Source organism: Prunus avium, chromosome 7 (genome assembly GCF_965620075.1).
Source record: "Prunus avium chromosome 7, drPruAviu1.hap1.1, whole genome shotgun sequence".
Classification (NCBI taxonomy): Eukaryota; Viridiplantae; Streptophyta; class Magnoliopsida; order Rosales; family Rosaceae; genus Prunus; species Prunus avium.
Window position 1 is genome coordinate 724,314 of NC_142290.1, and position 17,384 is coordinate 741,697.

Consider the following 17,384-nt stretch of genomic DNA (forward strand, 5'->3'; position numbering starts at 1 on the left):
TAGCCATTGCAACCCTCTGTTGATGAAGGTCATCATCATCAGAATCATCATTGAAGAAATTTTGTATAGCCTTCCCACGTGAATTCATTGTAAGAAGGAGAATTGAAGGAGATTGTGTGGTCAATTTAGTAGAATAACACTTCTTAAATAGACAAGAGAATGAGATAACCTACATGTTTGAAAATAATTGAATGAAGATAGGAAAAGATAGGGAAAGATAAGGGAATCCAATAAAGTGAGATGAACAAAGATGAGCACTGGTTCATAACGTGATTGAAACAAGACAAGATGGGAAATGATTCAGAAAATAATTGAATGAAGATAGGAAAAGTCCAATAAAGTGAGATGAACAAAGTTGAGTAATGGTTCAGAACATGATTGAAACAAGACAATAGGGGATGAGAAAGGGTTCAGAAAATAATTGAAGAACACAAGTGGAGGTGGGCAAAAGTTCAGAACATTATTGAATGAGGATAAAGGAATCCAATGAAGTAAAAGTAAAAGTAAAAATGGAAGAAAATTATGGCAATGGCTTCAATGAAGGGTTCGAATTATTTCGGGCATACGTATGGTGTTGTACTTGTTTTATTTTTAAGTGAAATTCTATTATGTTTTGGAATTTTAATTTTTTTAGGTTAAATGTTTAGAAAATTAAATCACGAGTATTGAAACAAAAATAATGTCAAGAAAAATTAACAAGAAAAAAAACTTATGGGTTAATCATTCTTAAACAATTTAATAAAGTTGCACACTTATATTATGAGTTTACAACGTTGGAGGAAAAAAAATTTTGAGTCCTGAAAATACATGAATAGTTATATTTTGGAGGGTGGAAATTTGAGTTTAGTCCCAACATGGTTGGAGATGGTCTAAAGAAGACTCATAAGAGACTTATATATCTCTTTGTACAAAATGGAGGTCATGAGCTCAAGTCCTCCAAATTGCATATCACTTTTTTTTTTTTTTTGGCCATCGACGATGGGTATTGACAGCCACCAAGTCCGTCCTTGGCAAAATAACAAAATGATAATTTCCCTTCTTGGTAACAAACTTTGGACTAGTCTTTTAAATAAAACGGGCAAAACAATATTTCCTCTTACTAATTTAAATAGGTCCATTCAATTTGGGCCACATCATTGACGTATTACAAAAATAAATTCAAAACCCATTCACCAAATCCAAAACAAAAATACTCCAATTATCGTATCCTTATTAGTAAAGATTTTTATCACTAAAACCTAATTTTCCTTAAAATTTATACATAACCATATTACTTATAAAAGAAATAGAAAAAAATAAAATAAAAAAAGAAGTGTATTATTGGTCACAGTACGTAACACTAGAGTAAAACCGAGGAATCCTCCCATTTAAAAACCCTCGTCCAAACACCAAACCCTCCTCTTTTCCCCAACTCTTCCCTCCTTTCTCTCTCTCAGATTCTCGGAGGCGCAAAACTCAAAACACACAAACAAATAAACGCCTCCGACCAAATCCTTTTTATCCTTTTACTTCTCCTTCCCCAAACCCTAAGCTCCTCCGATGGCCACCGATCCTACCCAGCAGCAGCAGCAACTGGCCATAATTCTGGGCCCCGACCCGACCCACTTCGAAACCCTAATCTCTCATCTTATGTCCTCCAGCAACGACCAACGATCCCAGGCCGAAGCCCTCTTCAACCTCTGCAAGCAGGCCCACCCGGACGCCCTCCTCCTCAAGCTCCTCCACGTCTTGCAGTCCTCGACCCGACCCGAGTCCAGGACCATGGCCGTCATCCTCCTCCGCCGCCAGCTCACCCACGATGACTCCTTCCTCTGGCCCCGCCTCACCCCCAACACCCAGTCCACCCTAAAGTCCCTCCTCCTCTCCTCCCTCCAATCCGAGTCCTCCAAATCCATGTCCAAGAAGCTCTGCGACACCATTTCCGAGCTCGCCTCCTCGGTTCTTCCCGAAAACCAGTGGCCCGAGCTTCTCCCGTTCATGTTTCAGTGCGTCACCTCCGACAATCCCAAGCTCCAGGAATCGGCTCTCTTGATTTTCGCCCAATTGGCGCATTACATCGGAGAAACCCTCGTTCCTCACTTGACTACCCTCCACGAGGTCTTCTTCCGGTGCCTGTCCACCTCCGCCAAGAGCGCCGACGTCAGAATCGCTGCGCTCGGGGCATCAGTGAATTTCATCCAGTGCTTGACTAGTGCGGCCGAGAGGGACAGGTTCCAGGACTTGTTGCCGCTGATGATGCAGACGTTGACAGAGGCGTTGAATTGCGGGCAGGAGGCGACTGCGCAGGAGGCTCTGGAGTTGTTGATTGAATTGGCAGGGACTGAACCGAGGTTCTTGAGAAGGCAGTTGGTGGATGTGGTGGGGTCCATGCTTCAGATTGCCGAGGCCGAGTCCTTGGAGGAAGGGACAAGGCATCTGGCCATTGAATTTGTGATTACCTTGGCCGAGGCCAGGGAGAGGGCACCTGGGATGATGAGGAAGTTGCCACAGTTCATTCAGAGGTTGTTTGCGATTCTCATGAACATGTTGTTGGACATTGAGGATGAACCTGAGTGGCACGCTGCCGATACAGAGAATGAGGATGCTGGGGAGACTAGCAATTATGGGTTTGGACAGGAGTGTTTGGATAGGCTCTCCATTTCCCTGGGTGGGAATACCATTGTCCCAGTTGCTTCAGAGGTTTTCCCAGCTTTCTTGGCTGCTCCCGAGTGGAAAAAGCACCACGCCGCACACATTGCCCTTGCTCAGATTGCTGAGGGTTGCTCCAAGGTATAAATAACTCATCCTTCGCTTTTGTGTTGCCAATGCTGGAGCTTCTGCTATATGTATAAGTGCTTACTTGATTAGTTGTGTATGTGAGCCGTGGACTGAGATTTGGACGCATTTGATATTGTATTTTTCTTCAGGATGATTAGTCATTACTGTAGGTGATCTCATGCTTTTCATACACAGCTTCATAATGAAATAACTTCTCACTTTATTTATGCATGTATTCCTCTGCTGGCTATATTATTCTCTTTCAAGTGGCCTGCTCTAACATTTGCACTTATTGGCTCAGGTAATGATAAAGAACCTTGAACAGGTCGTGTCAATGGTGTTGAATTCATTCCAAGATCCCCATCCGCGTGTGCGATGGGCAGCAATTAATGCAGTCGGGCAATTGTCAACGGATTTAGGCCCAGAGTTACAAGTCCAGTATCACCAGCGAGTGCTGCCTGCTTTGGCTGGAGCCATGGATGACTTCCAAAATCCTCGAGTACAGGTTTGTAACACTGTCCTGTACTCAATAGTAGGGCTTCCTTTCCCCATCTTGTAGGGTAGTATGTTCTTTTAACCCAACACCTCCTGCTTAATAAAATAATGTTTAATCATCTTCATTTTCATTACTCTCGTTTTTGCTGCTGTCTTGGTAAAATTTTATCTTCCTTGTAAAGATGAACTCATTAGGCAGTCAAATGTTTTTGGCATCCCTCTGCAGAAGTACTTGCTAACAGAGAGCATGCTACGCTAATGATAAATTAGGCTATGATATATAGTAATATTGGAAAACCAAGCATAATTCATGTAACTATATATTTCGGTAATGGTGTCATTGAATGTTGATTCTTAATTTAGATAATATGGTTCTGCAAAATGAATTGATACCTGATTCTTTGTATGTTTTGTTAATCACAGAAATCATATTAATTTTATGGCTTCTATTTTTTTGAGGGCATAATTGTTTATTTTTTTTGCAGTTTCATTTATTTATTTGTAAATAACAACTTGCACACTAATGTATTTATAAATATCTCCAATGCAGAAAATTTCATGCAAGTGCAAAATGTGAACCATACATTCTTAGGAAAAGAATTATATGTTATCTACAATAATATTATGCTCATCCGACAATATGTATCTCTGGCTCCTTCTTCATGCTTCTAAGAGATGAATTAAGCATGCAACTTGAAAACATCTTATGCATGTTAAGATAAGGTTAGAATCCTGAGCCTGAGATGGTGGGTATTTGGGCTTTACAGAACTTTAATGGCACACATTCTAAAACTTTTTTGGGCATGAGTTCTAGAAAACTTGTTTGTTTTTCTCATCTTCAAATGTCTGCTTCTGCATTTTTTTTGTGATGGCAGTCTTCCCCATTCCCTCCTTGTTGAAGTACATGTATGGAAGAGTTCCCTTTTGGTTTGTCCTATAAGTTTTGTGCATGTTCTCCATGAAATTGCTCTAATAGTTGAAACTATGTTTTAATTTTACAAGCAGTTTTGTGTTGACCCAAGTTTATCCGTGAAATCATGAAATTCATTGGGTGGTGGCAAAATCACTGCATACGATTGATTTCTTGTTTATTTATACCTAGACACTCCTTCTCCTTAGTTCTTGATTTTCTAGACATTTATGAGTGATGACATTGATGCTTCTGGTTTCACTCTACACATCAACTTGATGGTTTTTCTGTATTTCTATGTTACAGGCCCATGCTGCTTCAGCAGTACTCAATTTCAGTGAAAATTGCACCCCAGATATTTTGACACCATACCTGGATGGAATTGTGAGCAAGCTTCTTGTACTTCTACAGGTACATAATCTTCCTATTCAGCAATTTCACATAGAGAATATGTTTTTGGTGTATATGCTGGCAGAAGATGTATATATTAGTACATAAATTAAAAGTGATTGATTGGTGAAACCACTTCATATTGGTACAAGAGCTGTAGTGGAAAAATATGTTGTATGAGATAAATATTGTGATTAATCATTGCATTCGTGGCTCTTTGTTTCGTCACTTTCATAATGTGATGCAGTTAACGTTTTAGTTGGTCAATAAATGGTTGTTCATATTTTGACTTTTGGTAGTTGCAAAGGAAACATGGACAACCCGATTTTTTTGAAAATAACACAGACCAGGGAAGAGATACTAGGGAAGAAACCATGGATAAGGAGCTGACCAAGAATAGAAATAAAATACTGTTTTTATGGTAGAATCAGATTGATGGTTCTTTGAAGTTTAAGAAAAAGGATTTTTGAGATGGTTGAGTTTTATTGTGCTTAGTCAGAATGTCAGCAATATAAATGGGAAAACATCTTGTGGTGAGGCAGAGAAAATAGAAGAGAATAAGTTAATGAGGCTTATGACGGTGTTTAAGTTGAAATTGAAAGCCATTGAGTTAAAAGTTCAAAGAAATATCTTGCTTAACCTCTTTCCCTTGGGTGGAAAATCTTTCTCCTTCTTGGTGCAAAGGCTTACTTGCATTTTTGAACTTATATGTTTCATTTTTTGTGTCCCAGAATGGGAAGCAGATGGTGCAGGAGGGTGCTTTAACAGCTTTAGCATCAGTTGCTGATTCGTCACAGGTACTTGTATTTTTAAACCCATTATTAGGTTGCCAATTTCAGTTTATTTAAGAACACAATGATCAGATTTGACATTTGTATTTGTATTTGCAGGAGCAATTCCAGAAGTATTATGATGCTGTAATGCCTTACTTGAAAGCTATCTTGATCAATGCTAATGACAAATCCAATCGCATGCTACGTGCCAAATCCATGGAGTGTATTAGTTTGGTTGGAATGGCTGTTGGAAAGGATAAGTTCAGGGATGACGCTAAGCAGGTGACGATAAATAACATGTTATACATTATCCTTGGTTCCAGATTAACGATGAGAGAGATCCACTATTTATGTATTTAGTTGTTTAAGCTGATATTCTGTTTGGTTATTGAAATAATGGTGGCACTATTGTTTTGTTTTGTTTGGGAAGGTTATGGAAGTCTTGATGTCTTTGCAAGGATCTCAAATGGAGGCAGACGATCCTACAACAAGTTACATGTTACAAGTAAGTTCTTGTAACTTTGAGAAACTACAGGGAAAATGTAGAAGAATGTCCTGCAGATTCTACATATGTAAACTGAATAAACTAACTGCTTAATCATGTTTCAGGCATGGGCCAGACTTTGCAAATGCCTTGGACAGGATTTTCTCCCTTATATGAATGTTGTCATGCCCTCTTTGCTTCAGTCTGCTCAACTCAAGCCTGATGTGACAATTACATCTGCAGATTCAGATGCAGATATTGATGAAGATGATGATAGGTTGGTTGGTTAAATTTCACCTTTTAAGACCTCATATATGTATTGTATTTCGGAAAAACCACAATTTCTTTCCTGGTAGTCTTGGATGCTGTTCCTAATTGTTTGTGCTAGAAAAAGGCACTTTTGAGATCCTACTCATCTGGCTGAATAATACTTTATGGCAAAAAGTATCTATAATTTCAGTTTTTGATAGGTTTTGTGCTCTTAATGCAGCATTGAAATGATTACTGTTGGTGATAAAAGGATAGGAATTAGGACTAGTGTCCTGGAGGAAAAAGCTACAGCTTGTAACATGCTATGTTGCTATGCTGATGAATTGAAGGAAGGGTTCTTTCCATGGATTGATCAGGTTGATGATGATTCACTTTTTTTTTGGGGGGGGTGGTTCTTTTATCAACTTCAACAACTAGATAATGACTGTGCTTAAGTTATTGTAGGTTGCTCCAACATTGGTTCCTCTTCTCAAATTTTATTTCCATGAAGAAGTTAGAAAGGCAGCTGTTTCAGGTATTAGCTAGACCTGTTCTTGAATTTAATTATTTTCTCATATCAGATTCTTTTGGAGCTCTCCTGAAAATTCTTGATGTCATTTATCTACCTTCTGCAGCGATGCCTGAGCTGTTGCGTTCAGCCAAATTAGCTGTAGAGAAGGGACTTGCACAAGGTCATAATGAGTCCTATATCAAGCAGTTGTCTGATTACATAATACCAGCATTGGTTGAAGCACTACACAAGGTCTTGGAATCTTTGGTTCATTTGGTCTTCAGCAATGATCAATCATATTTTTTGCTATTTGTTTTGTTTATTTTCAATGCAAGTGACCTTGGTTTTGATGCCTTTGAACATATTTGGTGTGCAGGAGCCTGAGGTAGAAATTTGTGCAAGCATTTTAGATGCGTTAAAGGAATGTGTGCAGGTTTGTGGCATCAATTGATATTTGTTCCGTGTAATAGAACTCATAAACAAATGAATGTGTTTGATATCTGTTCGTTTTCCAGTATCTCTCCATCCCAACTAGATGTTAATACATTTTATTTGCATGTTACTGATGTTAATAAGTTGTTAACTTAATTTACTGTTTTAGTTATCTGCTATACACTATTACCTACATGTGCAATACCTACTTGCACCAGTGTATTTTCTTTTCGGTTTAATTTCACACTCCTCAAAGCTTCACTAATTTTTATTTTTTAGTTTGTGAAAATAACTGATTTGTGCTTGGCACAATAAAACTCTGATCAGTTTTACTACATGGTTACTTTGAATTTGCCGGTGGTGATTCTTGCCTTTAATATGAAAAATGTGTGCTTCTAGATAATAATTTATATCTGTTGATTTCATTTCAACAAGTAAACTTAATAATTTCTACGACAAAATCAGAAAATTGTTATAAATGACATCAGTGTTTGTATTTTGAAGGAAAATAAAACCCATGAAAGCAATCTTGCCTTCAGGTTATGTTTTAAATTGACTTCACTAGTTGATTGACTGTTCTTGAACTACGTGATAAAAAATTCTCTGTTAACATCCAATATCCTTTCCTGGATTTTATGTTTTTTATAAATGTTTTTAGGCTTCAGTATTTGGCACTTGCTAAAAAAAGCCTTCTATTGGCCTGTGCATAGTTTTTAATTTAGTCACTTATAATAAAATCAAGTATATTGGATACTATACTGGAAGGATGTTCAACACTTGTGTCTGCTTTATGGAGTTTTACCACTAAATAAGTGTTTTTGAAGTTGCCTTTCATTGGAGTTTTACCACTGTGCTGCATACTGCTATTGTGTTATGAAGTTGGATCTATTTTAATGTAGTATTTCTTTCAGATTTCTGGAGCACTTCTTGATGAAAACCAAGTTAGGTGCATCGTGGATGAAATCAAACAGGTGGTTACAGCCAGTTCATCAAGAAAACAAGAGCGAGCAGAAAGGGCCAAGGCAGAGGACTTCGATGCAGAAGAAGGAGAACTGCTTAAGGAAGAAAATGAACAAGAAGAAGAACTTTTTGATCTGGTAAGCTTTGAGATTTAGGATATTTTGATGATCTTTTAGTGAAAAAGAAGGAACTGAACACTGAGTTTTTCTTTTAATGCTTTATTGCTTTCCCTGATGAAGGTCGGTGATTGCTTGGGATCTTTGATTAAGACATTCAAGGCATCTTTCATACCTTTCTTTGATGAGCTTTCAACTTACGTAACACTTATGCTGGTAAATCTCCCTTCGTCTAATTTTGTTTGTCTTGTTTAACTACTTCTAAAGCTATGGTAGTTTTCCATTTTAGTTTTGTACTGGCAGATTGAGATATGTGTTGCATGTGACTCAGATTGTAATGTATGTAAAATATTTTGAAAATTACTTGTTATTCTTACTAAAATAAAATTATAAATCGAGATTTATAATCAATCTTGGTCAATTATTTGATTTTATTATTAAGTAAGAAATTTCCAGAATAGAACTTATTGATTAAGGAAATAAAAAATAAGGTACATGGTTGAGACAACAATAATACTAGTAACCAATAACATAAGAGATGATGAATAGAGTTATTAAATAAGATTTTGAAAGGAGGGCTATAATATTGATAGAAAAGGAAAAGAAAACAGACTTATTACTTTTTTTTTTTTGGTAACAACAGACTTATTACTTCAAACATCGTTACTTGTATATATGTTGTATATATAACATACATGAGGGGGATCCCATATCACTGTAGCTGTGGCAGGATCCATATCAACTTTCTATGTGCTGTCCGTATTATTAATACCATCGATAATTCGTTTCTACAGTTGTTGATATTGTATTGATATACCCTAGCTACAGTGAAAACAGAATCCCCTTTATAAAGGGCCTTATACACACACACATATATATATATATATAGGAAACTGCTATTGGAATTCTGAAAAAGTCAGCATGCCTTTCTCCCTTATGCTTTTACAAAGGAGTGCAAGATGACTTTTTTTGAAGTGCCAATAATAGCTTCAGGAGAGGGATCCCCAATTTTTGCAGGAAATGGGGTCTGCTTGTGGGGCCACTCGACTTCATAGATCAACCGTGTATAGACATGCATGAGTTTTCTTTATAGGAGCTTTTTTTTAGGGGGGGGGGGGGGGGGGGGGGTGTGGTGTTTGGGTTTGAAAGATCTCTGACTTGTCTGGGGTATCCTTGAAGCTTTAGTTATACATCACCACTGCTTACCCCTTCTCACACTGGATGAGTTAATCTGCTCCTTGAACATGGGAGTTTTGACCACCATCATCATCCGGTTATGGACGGGTTTGCATGATTGTTGTGAATTTAATTTGATGTTGACAGTATCACACTATTTATCTCTGACTTGTGTGGGGTAACCTTGAAGCTTTAGTTATACATCTCCACTGCTTACCCCTTCTCACTCTGGATGAGTTAATCTGCTCCTTGAACATCAGAGTTTTTACCATCATCATCTGGTCGTGGACGGGTTTGCATGATTGTTGTGAATTTAATTTGATGTTGACAGTATCACACTATTTATCGTGTCTACTTCGTAAAAAGTTCCTTTGGATATTTAACATGAAATGGGGTGTAATTCGTAAATTGATATGTTAAATCTAGGCAAACGAGAACGAAGCAGCTATGAAAAAAATACATGTTCTTAGTATTTTTTGTATTCCCTTACCTGTTCGAGTTTATGATTTGAACTCATGTGCTTACAAGAATTTTTCTGATGGCTTATTGATGGAGCAGGGTAAGGATAAAACTGCGGAAGAGAGGCGGATTGCCATTTGTATATTTGATGATATGGCAGAGCATTGCCGTGAAGCAGCTCTTAAGTAAGCAGTTTTGTTTGTATTATGTTGGAAGGGTGATGATTTTGGCAAAAATAACCTCATGCACTCCTCTTGTGTGAGAGAGTAGAGGAGTGTGGGAGTTTGGAGTGCCTAAATCATCTACCATATTGGAATCTTGATTCCTATTTTCTCCTTGTGTAACCAAATGACAATTGGTGTAACAGATACTATGATACCTACGTTCCTTTCCTATTGGAAGCTTGCAATGATGAAAGTTCAGATGTTCGTCAGGTATGTACTCCTATTGATTGTGTTATAGTGCATATTTAGTTATCATAGTGACAGTTAACAACAAAGAACATCTACTTCAGGCTGCGGTTTATGGGGTTGGTCTTTGCGCCGAGTATGGTGGATCTGTGTTTAAACCGCTTGTTGGAGGTAGGTTGCTTTGCTCTTGCTTCGTTTCTGTTTTTGTTTGGAGTTGTTTCCTTGTATGTTTTCTGATGGGTGTTATTTTTCAATTTTTGCTCTCTGCAGAAGCTCTTTCTAGGTTGGATATGGTAATCAGGCACCCTAATGCACAACATTCTGACAATGTGATGGCATATGACAATGCTGTTTCAGCTTTTGGGAAAATTTGCCAGTTCCATCGTGACAGTATAGATGCAACACAGGTAGATGATATTCTATTGCTTCAAACTCTGATATTTCGTACTTGTCTATCCTTTCAAAATTGGGATTATAATTTCATCTTGTATCTGCCATGATTTATCTTCATTCAACACTTTCTCTATGCTCATTTCCTTGTTTTTACTTCTGTCAATGTGTCTATACTTGGTGTCATGCTAAAAAATTGATTGTTTTGAGGCATAAATGGTGTACCGTTAACTTACTGCTTGTTCTGTACCATAACCACTCAGAGTTATGAATGCATCTTTTTTATATTGTGTCATGTTCAAACCCAACAATTCCTTTATGCAGCCTACTCAAGCCCAACAATCCCTTAATGCTGCCGACTTAAGGCCTGTTCGGGACTGCTTCTGGGAGGGCTAAAAGCACTTTTTGACAACCGATAGTGCTTCTGACAATATTTGGCAGAAAAAATTAAAAGTGCTTCAGGGTCATAAAAGCGCTTACTAGAGAAACACTTAAGTGCTTCTTCTGGAAGCACCCGACACGCTTCTAGTAAACGCGTTTATGAGCAGAAGTGTTTCCTACAAGTGCAATCCTAAACAGGCCCTCCATCAACTAAATTGATTTGTATTCTGGGTTTTAATCTCTTTGGAGGAATTCCAGCATGCTCAATCCAATGCTCTCAGTATGATCAAATGTCCCTATTAAATTGATTTGTGTTCATTAGAAGCCGTGTTGTTATAAGATAAACTATGTCATCCATTGAATCACACACATCATCTTTCAGTGCTGGGTTAGAGTATACTCAAAGTTGGTTGATGGCGGTGCTGCAGGGTTTGTAGAATAAACAGTTGATTGCTAGGTGAAGCTTTTCTGGAGACTTAATTCTAGGGTGGGTAATTGGTATCCATTAGGTGTTAGGAATGTAGTTGTGATGGTGATGGTGATTGAGCCCAATATTTTCACCCCATCCCGAATCAGCACACTTGTAAATAGATAGCTGCATTTGATTAGTCGGCCAGTGCTTGCTGATTTACTGATGTCAATGAAAAATAACTGAGATGTCGAATTGTTACCCTTGGGGCCATTTCAATTCTGAAAAGAAGTCAAACGATTTTGTGTCAGAAGTTCTGTATATGTGCTACTGCTATTTGTTCAACCTTTTACTAGCATTATACTTCCTCACAGTGCTTTTCTTTGCATTTTTTGTCATACACTGATTTTTTTCCCGATCTAGTTATTACCGTATCAAGTCTGGTAGTGGAGATTTAATATTGGCCTTATTGTTGTTTCACATATCCATTTTGTTTGGCAGCTCGTCCCAGCCTGGTTAAGCTGTTTACCTATAAAAGGTGATTTGATTGAGGCCAAAGTTGTCCATGACCAGCTATGTTCAATGGTTGAAAGGTAAAAAAACTGGAATTTGGAGAATGTTGAATTGTTAATAGATAAATGTTTGCATGTCTTTTTTTGGTCAGTATTGTTTTCCACTCTTCAATGCCTATTTAATTGTCCAAGGTGATTGTATAATGAAAAGTAATTGAATTGTTTACAGGTCAGATAGAGAGCTTTTAGGGCCCAATAATCAATATCTTCCCAAAATAGTTGCGGTTTTTGCTGAGGTATGTAGTGGTTTTCTGATGCACGTACTTATCTCATTCATTCTTGTGAACTATTAGGTTTAGGTCTCTCTCTCTCTCTCTCTCTCTCTCTCTCTCTCTCTCTCTCTCTCAATTGGGGCAATGTGCTATAGGTTTTATGCGCTGGTAAAGATTTGGCTACAGAGCAAACTGCTAGTCGTATGGTTAATCTATTAAGGCAGCTTCAACAAACTTTACCGCCCTCTACCCTAGAATCAACCTGGTCATCCTTGCAGCCCCAGCAACAGCTTGCATTGCAATTTATACTCTCATCATAATTCTTTAGCCTTGGCATGGCCTTATGTTTGTGGAAACTGCTGCTTCTGGTCATTATATTTCCCTTTGCATTGGTGGTATATGCAATTTCATTTATCAGGAAAGCTCATGGGTTGGGTTGGGCACATGATTGTTTGGAAGCGGATGTCTGGTCTGCGTTTTGATAGTGCATTCTTTTGATTTTGTGTTCCATAATTTTTCTCGTGTTTTGGCACCAATGCCTTGTTGCATTTTTTAGTCGGTGGAGGATGAAAAAAGTTAGCGATAGTGAAAGTTTTGCAATACAGTGTGCATATTATAGATGATCCAGTACTCCTAAGCTACAAAAGATTGAAGTCAACAAAAGGATTGTGTACAATTGTGGCTTTTAGTTTTGTATGTTAAAGGTCAAGGTGTGTGATGAAGACATCTTGTATCAGTTTTGGTGCTTTATAATTTTGAAATGTAAAACAGTTTAATATAATTTTGTTTTGCATTTGGTTTCACTGTTCAGCACATATCCTTATCGCCCTTGAACATCTACTTTCGCTATCTGCACTGCACTAAAACTACATTTACGTTGCCGGGGCCTATATGTAGCATCAATGATTCTCATGTTACTTTGTACAATACATACAATGGTTGGGAATCTCCAAGTCTTTCTTTGGAATTAGTTAGCAGTTATGTGAGTCACAACTACCGGAGGCCTAAATGATTTAGTTTGGGGTTTTCATTCCAAGTTTGGCTCGTTATATTTAGAGTGGCGAATTGATGATGGAGACGTAGTTCGTTTGGCCTTCGTCGTCATTGTTTGTTATCTACATGGCAGGTTTTATCACAAAAGGGCTCAATGTAAGAATTTTATCACAAAAGAACTTGGTGCTAGTGTAATTTGAGATGTCCTACTTCCGACTCTATTTTAAGCCCGATCAGAGTTTTCTCAAGCTTATTTTGATCCTAATATTTAGAGTAGTGAAACAATGAGAGTTGGTTTGGTCTTGTTTTATCACAATAGTAGCCTTCTCAGTGTAATTTGAGATCTCCTACTACTTACAAGTTACAACTTCATTTTAAGTAAACCCTGTCAAAATCTTCTTAAGCTTACTCTTAACATGTTCTAAAGAACTGATTTACTCCACTTATTGGGCAGTTGAGTTGTCATCTTACTATTTCTGCTCAACCTCACCTCGAATGATGGTAATGTTTCCAAGTGTACTCGGCCAAACTAGGCTATAATATTTTACTACTCTTTCGGGGTCATGCCCTTTATCCCCTTTTCGGGGTTGTAATGATATGGTCCAACTTAACTGCCTGCCTAGATTCAATATATGGTTGGGTCAAAGCCGTAACGACCTATCTAGTCTAGGCGTGTCTTTCATCTCTTGGTGTCGGATTCCAAACATTAGAATTCATTTATTTTTAATATAAGTGATGGGACATGAGATTTCTCACACACCCACTATTAAGGTGTTATGAGGGTTCGAACTTTACACTGTTAGTCTTCAAGTCAATGTCATTTTCCATCCGTTGGTAGAGATCACTGGTTATCTAATAATGGACAGGACATTAGTTGACCCATAATTTCTAACAATTATTCACATACAACTCAAGTGCTATCTAATTAATAAGTTAATACGGCACTTGCCATATATTTTTACCAACTTCGCAATATATTCTCATACTCCGCGAACCGCTCATTATTTTCATGGATAATCTAGGCAAATAATGGATTAAATTAGAAATTGTTTCATCATCTAAACTGTGCAAACAAACACATTGGAGCAAATGCCAAAGCAATTTTCAATTTTACTAATTTCATGAATGATTAATTTATTAATAAGAATTTACGAAATAGACAGTCTCGATCACTATATTGCAAAATCCAAATAAGATGTGTTTTGTGCGTGTGACAATTGCTACATTTGTTAGTTTGGGTCTATTACATTGTGCATGTCTTCTAAAGAATTGGGGCAATATTCCTATGGATCATGACTTCCATGTTTGAAGGTTTATGTATATCTAATGATGAGGATGGTGATTATCATCGTCATAGTATATACAGAGACCCAATATTTTATATATTTCAAAAAAATTTAAATAGAAACAATATTATAATAAAGATTAAAAAAATAGAAAGAATCTAGTAATAATTTAATGAGGAAATAACAAGGTTTGTCTGGTGACGCAAGGAGGAGTAAAACAAACGCAGCTTGTTGCATAATAAGATATTATATTTGTGTATTCTGTCCATGAACATATATGACTTGGTCTTCACCTAAATTTAAAAGATCCATCTGTGCTTTAATCCCTTTGTTTTTTGTTCTTATCTAGAAGAGCATTTTGGTGCCTCCAAGTGGCAGCCTTTCGTGCCTTCACGACTTTTTTAGTCAAATGCTTGACTTGGAGAGGAGAGAGGGGACAAAGTTTGAGCCCCTTAGCCCTACAAGGCCTTAAATGGTAACGCCATTTTTTTGTGTTATGTCCTTAATGTCCCTCTACAGCTATCACTTGTTTTCTCTTGTTTGTTTGTAAATAGGGTGACATTTTTTTTTTTGGGGTAAAAGAAGTTAGAATTTAATTGGGATATAAAATATTAGAACTTGTAAGGGATTTGTAGTTTAAGTAGTTAAGAGTGTTTGTTGCTGTACCTGAGGTCTTATGATTGATTACCCCTACCTCACTATCACTTGTTTAGAAAATATAGAACTTCATTTGGCTAGTGAGTTATAGCTTAATTGGTTGAGTTCTTCAATTTTCATCCATGAGGGAAGAGATTCAAAACCCGAAAAATACAATGAATATTTGTGTGTAAACCCCACTCCTCTAATCGCTTGTACTAAAAAAACACAGTATATATTATTCTAACTTAATTGAATTGAATTGATGGCATGTTGAGAAAATAGTAACAATGGCAAGTGATGCATGAGATGGGGAACCATAATCGGTTATTTTGTCAAATGCCAAAAGGGTATTTATGGAAAAAGAATACAAGTCTCCTCTGACAGATAATTTTTCAACATTGAACATTAAATATATGTTTGAAAGATAACAAACATAAAAGGACAGAGAGCTCCTAAACCATCCAATTGGTCATAGAAAACTCAGAAAAACTTTGAATATATAAATTCCCTACCACAACCAAACAATGAGATGAAGACGAGCTCTCCACTACTATTGAGAGCTAGCTACCTTATACAGAGACAGAGTGCCTTCTTCCAATTCATTCTCTGATCATCCTTCTTTAAATCAAACCCATCTCTCTCTCTCTCTCTCTCTCTCTCATCTCCAACCATCTTAATTATTTTCTTGCACATTTAATTTGCAATGGAATTTCAGTTCGAACAGCAGAACCAAATTTGCTTCCCAGCTGCAGCTAACAAAGCTGTAGGCATTCCAATGAGCAAAGTGGGAAAGTTGAAGGGAAGAACTAGAAGCAACAACACAAACAAGTTTGTTGGTGTGAGGCAAAGGCCTTCAGGGAGATGGGTAGCTGAGATCAAAGACACCACACAGAAGATAAGAATGTGGCTTGGAACCTTTGAGACTGCCGAAGACGCTGCTCGAGCTTATGATGAAGCTGCCTGCCTTCTTCGCGGCTCAAATACTCGAACCAACTTCATTACACATGTCTCTTTGGATTCTCCTCTTGCTTCTCGAATCCGAAATCTACTTAACACCAAAAAAGGAGGATCAAGCAAACAAGTAATAGAGCAAACTAGTTCTAGTATTGCTGATCATGATATGAATGCCTCACATCCTCCCACATCTTCTACTACTAATAGTGATAAGTACATGACTAGCAATATTAGCACTGCTAGTACAAGCACTTGTACTTCCACCAGCGGTGGCAGTGATACTTCACTTTCTACTGAGGTGTTTCGAGATTCTCAGCTGTTTGATGATGTCTACAAACCAGATTTGAGACACTGCAATGAGGAATTTGAGTTGAGCTCTTCTGCTTCTCAATCCAATCTTTCTTGGGGTGGATTTCAGACCGGGGTTGACGGGTTCTCATTTGCCCAACAAGTGTTTGATTTGCCGAAACATCAGGCAGCTGCTGCTGCTTCTTCTTCTACTACTACTAGTACTACTACTACAGCAGCTGAAGCTGATTCGGAGTTTCTGGAATTCGAAAGGATGAAAGTTGAAAGACAGATATCAGCTTCCCTCTATGCAATGAATGGATTACAAGAGTACATGGATACAGTTTATGATCCTAACGAACCCTCTTGGGATCTTCCACCATTATGTCCTTTGTTCTGCTGAATATGAAGGTTTTTTTTAGTGATCAAGGAATTTTCATCTCTCTTTCATTCTTGTCATCTTTCTTTTTTTCTTTCGCTTGAAACTCTCAAAAGGGGTTTAAGGTATACGACCGGATTATAATAACTGAGAAACTGTTAGAGATAAAGATGGATACTTATTTGTATAACTTATTCTTGCTGATTTAAAGATGTCTGCAGAAACATATATCCATGGAGAAGTTACACTTAATGTTATTTAAAGCTTTCCTCAATCATAAAATGTCTTTCTTTCCCAGAATCCCAGCAATCACGTTGATTTAAATGTACCCATGTCCCCTATTGTCCGAATCAACTATCTTATTTTGGGAGAAAAATATATATAGTTGATATGTTACAGGTAACAATTAAGAAACAAAATGCACCCTTCCTCTTACAGCTAAAATAACAAACTCCGAGGATCGATCCTTTACTGCTGATTTCGCGATTTCACCTTTCACCCAGTTGGAGAACTTGCGGCAGTAAGTACAGTCTTTACCTGAAATAGCATTTTAAGGTCCATGATCAACCTATTCAAGCAAAAAAATAAAAGAATAAAACGAAAACGATAGCATATGTTAAGGGCAGCTATAGTAGCATGGTTAATTTTGTTGAGCCAAACAAAATGTTGAAACTAGATTTGGTTTAGGGGAGTGGAGCTTGATCCCTAAGAAACCTGTCATTATAATTTATATAAACTCAACATTGGCTTGAGCGATTT

General features: G+C 37.5%; 2 protein-coding genes across 2 annotated transcripts; both read left to right on the forward strand.

Annotated features, from left to right (window-relative positions):
• Positions 1–1,380: 1,380 nt before the first annotated feature.
• Positions 1,381–12,889, forward strand: LOC110773389 (uncharacterized). The gene is made up of 20 exons (XM_021977902.2): positions 1,381–2,769; positions 3,059–3,262; positions 4,469–4,573; positions 5,284–5,349; positions 5,443–5,607; positions 5,756–5,830; positions 5,935–6,086; positions 6,300–6,435; positions 6,524–6,593; positions 6,694–6,821; positions 6,946–7,002; positions 7,913–8,098; positions 8,201–8,293; positions 9,812–9,897; positions 10,080–10,146; positions 10,227–10,293; positions 10,393–10,529; positions 11,804–11,895; positions 12,044–12,110; positions 12,242–12,889. The coding sequence occupies exons 1-20, from the start codon at positions 1,540–1,542 to the stop codon at positions 12,404–12,406; spliced, it is 3,348 nt and encodes a 1,115-aa protein (XP_021833594.1). The 5' UTR covers positions 1,381–1,539; the 3' UTR covers positions 12,407–12,889.
• A 2,625-nt stretch (positions 12,890–15,514) lies between these two features.
• On the forward strand, positions 15,515–16,904 carry LOC110773408 (ethylene-responsive transcription factor ERN1-like). Its single transcript, XM_021977925.2, has one exon. It carries the CDS (start codon positions 15,708–15,710, stop codon positions 16,647–16,649), a length of 942 nt encoding a protein of 313 aa, XP_021833617.2. The 5' UTR covers positions 15,515–15,707; the 3' UTR covers positions 16,650–16,904.
• Positions 16,905–17,384: the final 480 nt, after the last annotated feature.

What these genes read in the sequence shown, in the direction of transcription:
- LOC110773389 (XM_021977902.2), top strand. Translation starts at nt 1,540, where the DNA reads ATGGCCACCGATCCTACCCAGCAGCAGCAGCAACTGGCCATAATTCTG. An exon ending in TAGAAAGGCAGCTGTTTCAG is followed by an intron (nt 6,594 to 6,693) that starts GTATTAGCTAGA and finishes TACCTTCTGCAG; the next exon opens with CGATGCCTGAGCTGTTGCGT. An exon ending in CGTTAAAGGAATGTGTGCAG is followed by an intron (nt 7,003 to 7,912) that starts GTTTGTGGCATC and finishes TATTTCTTTCAG; the next exon opens with ATTTCTGGAGCACTTCTTGA.
- LOC110773408 (XM_021977925.2), top strand. Translation starts at nt 15,708, where the DNA reads ATGGAATTTCAGTTCGAACAGCAGAACCAAATTTGCTTCCCAGCTGCA.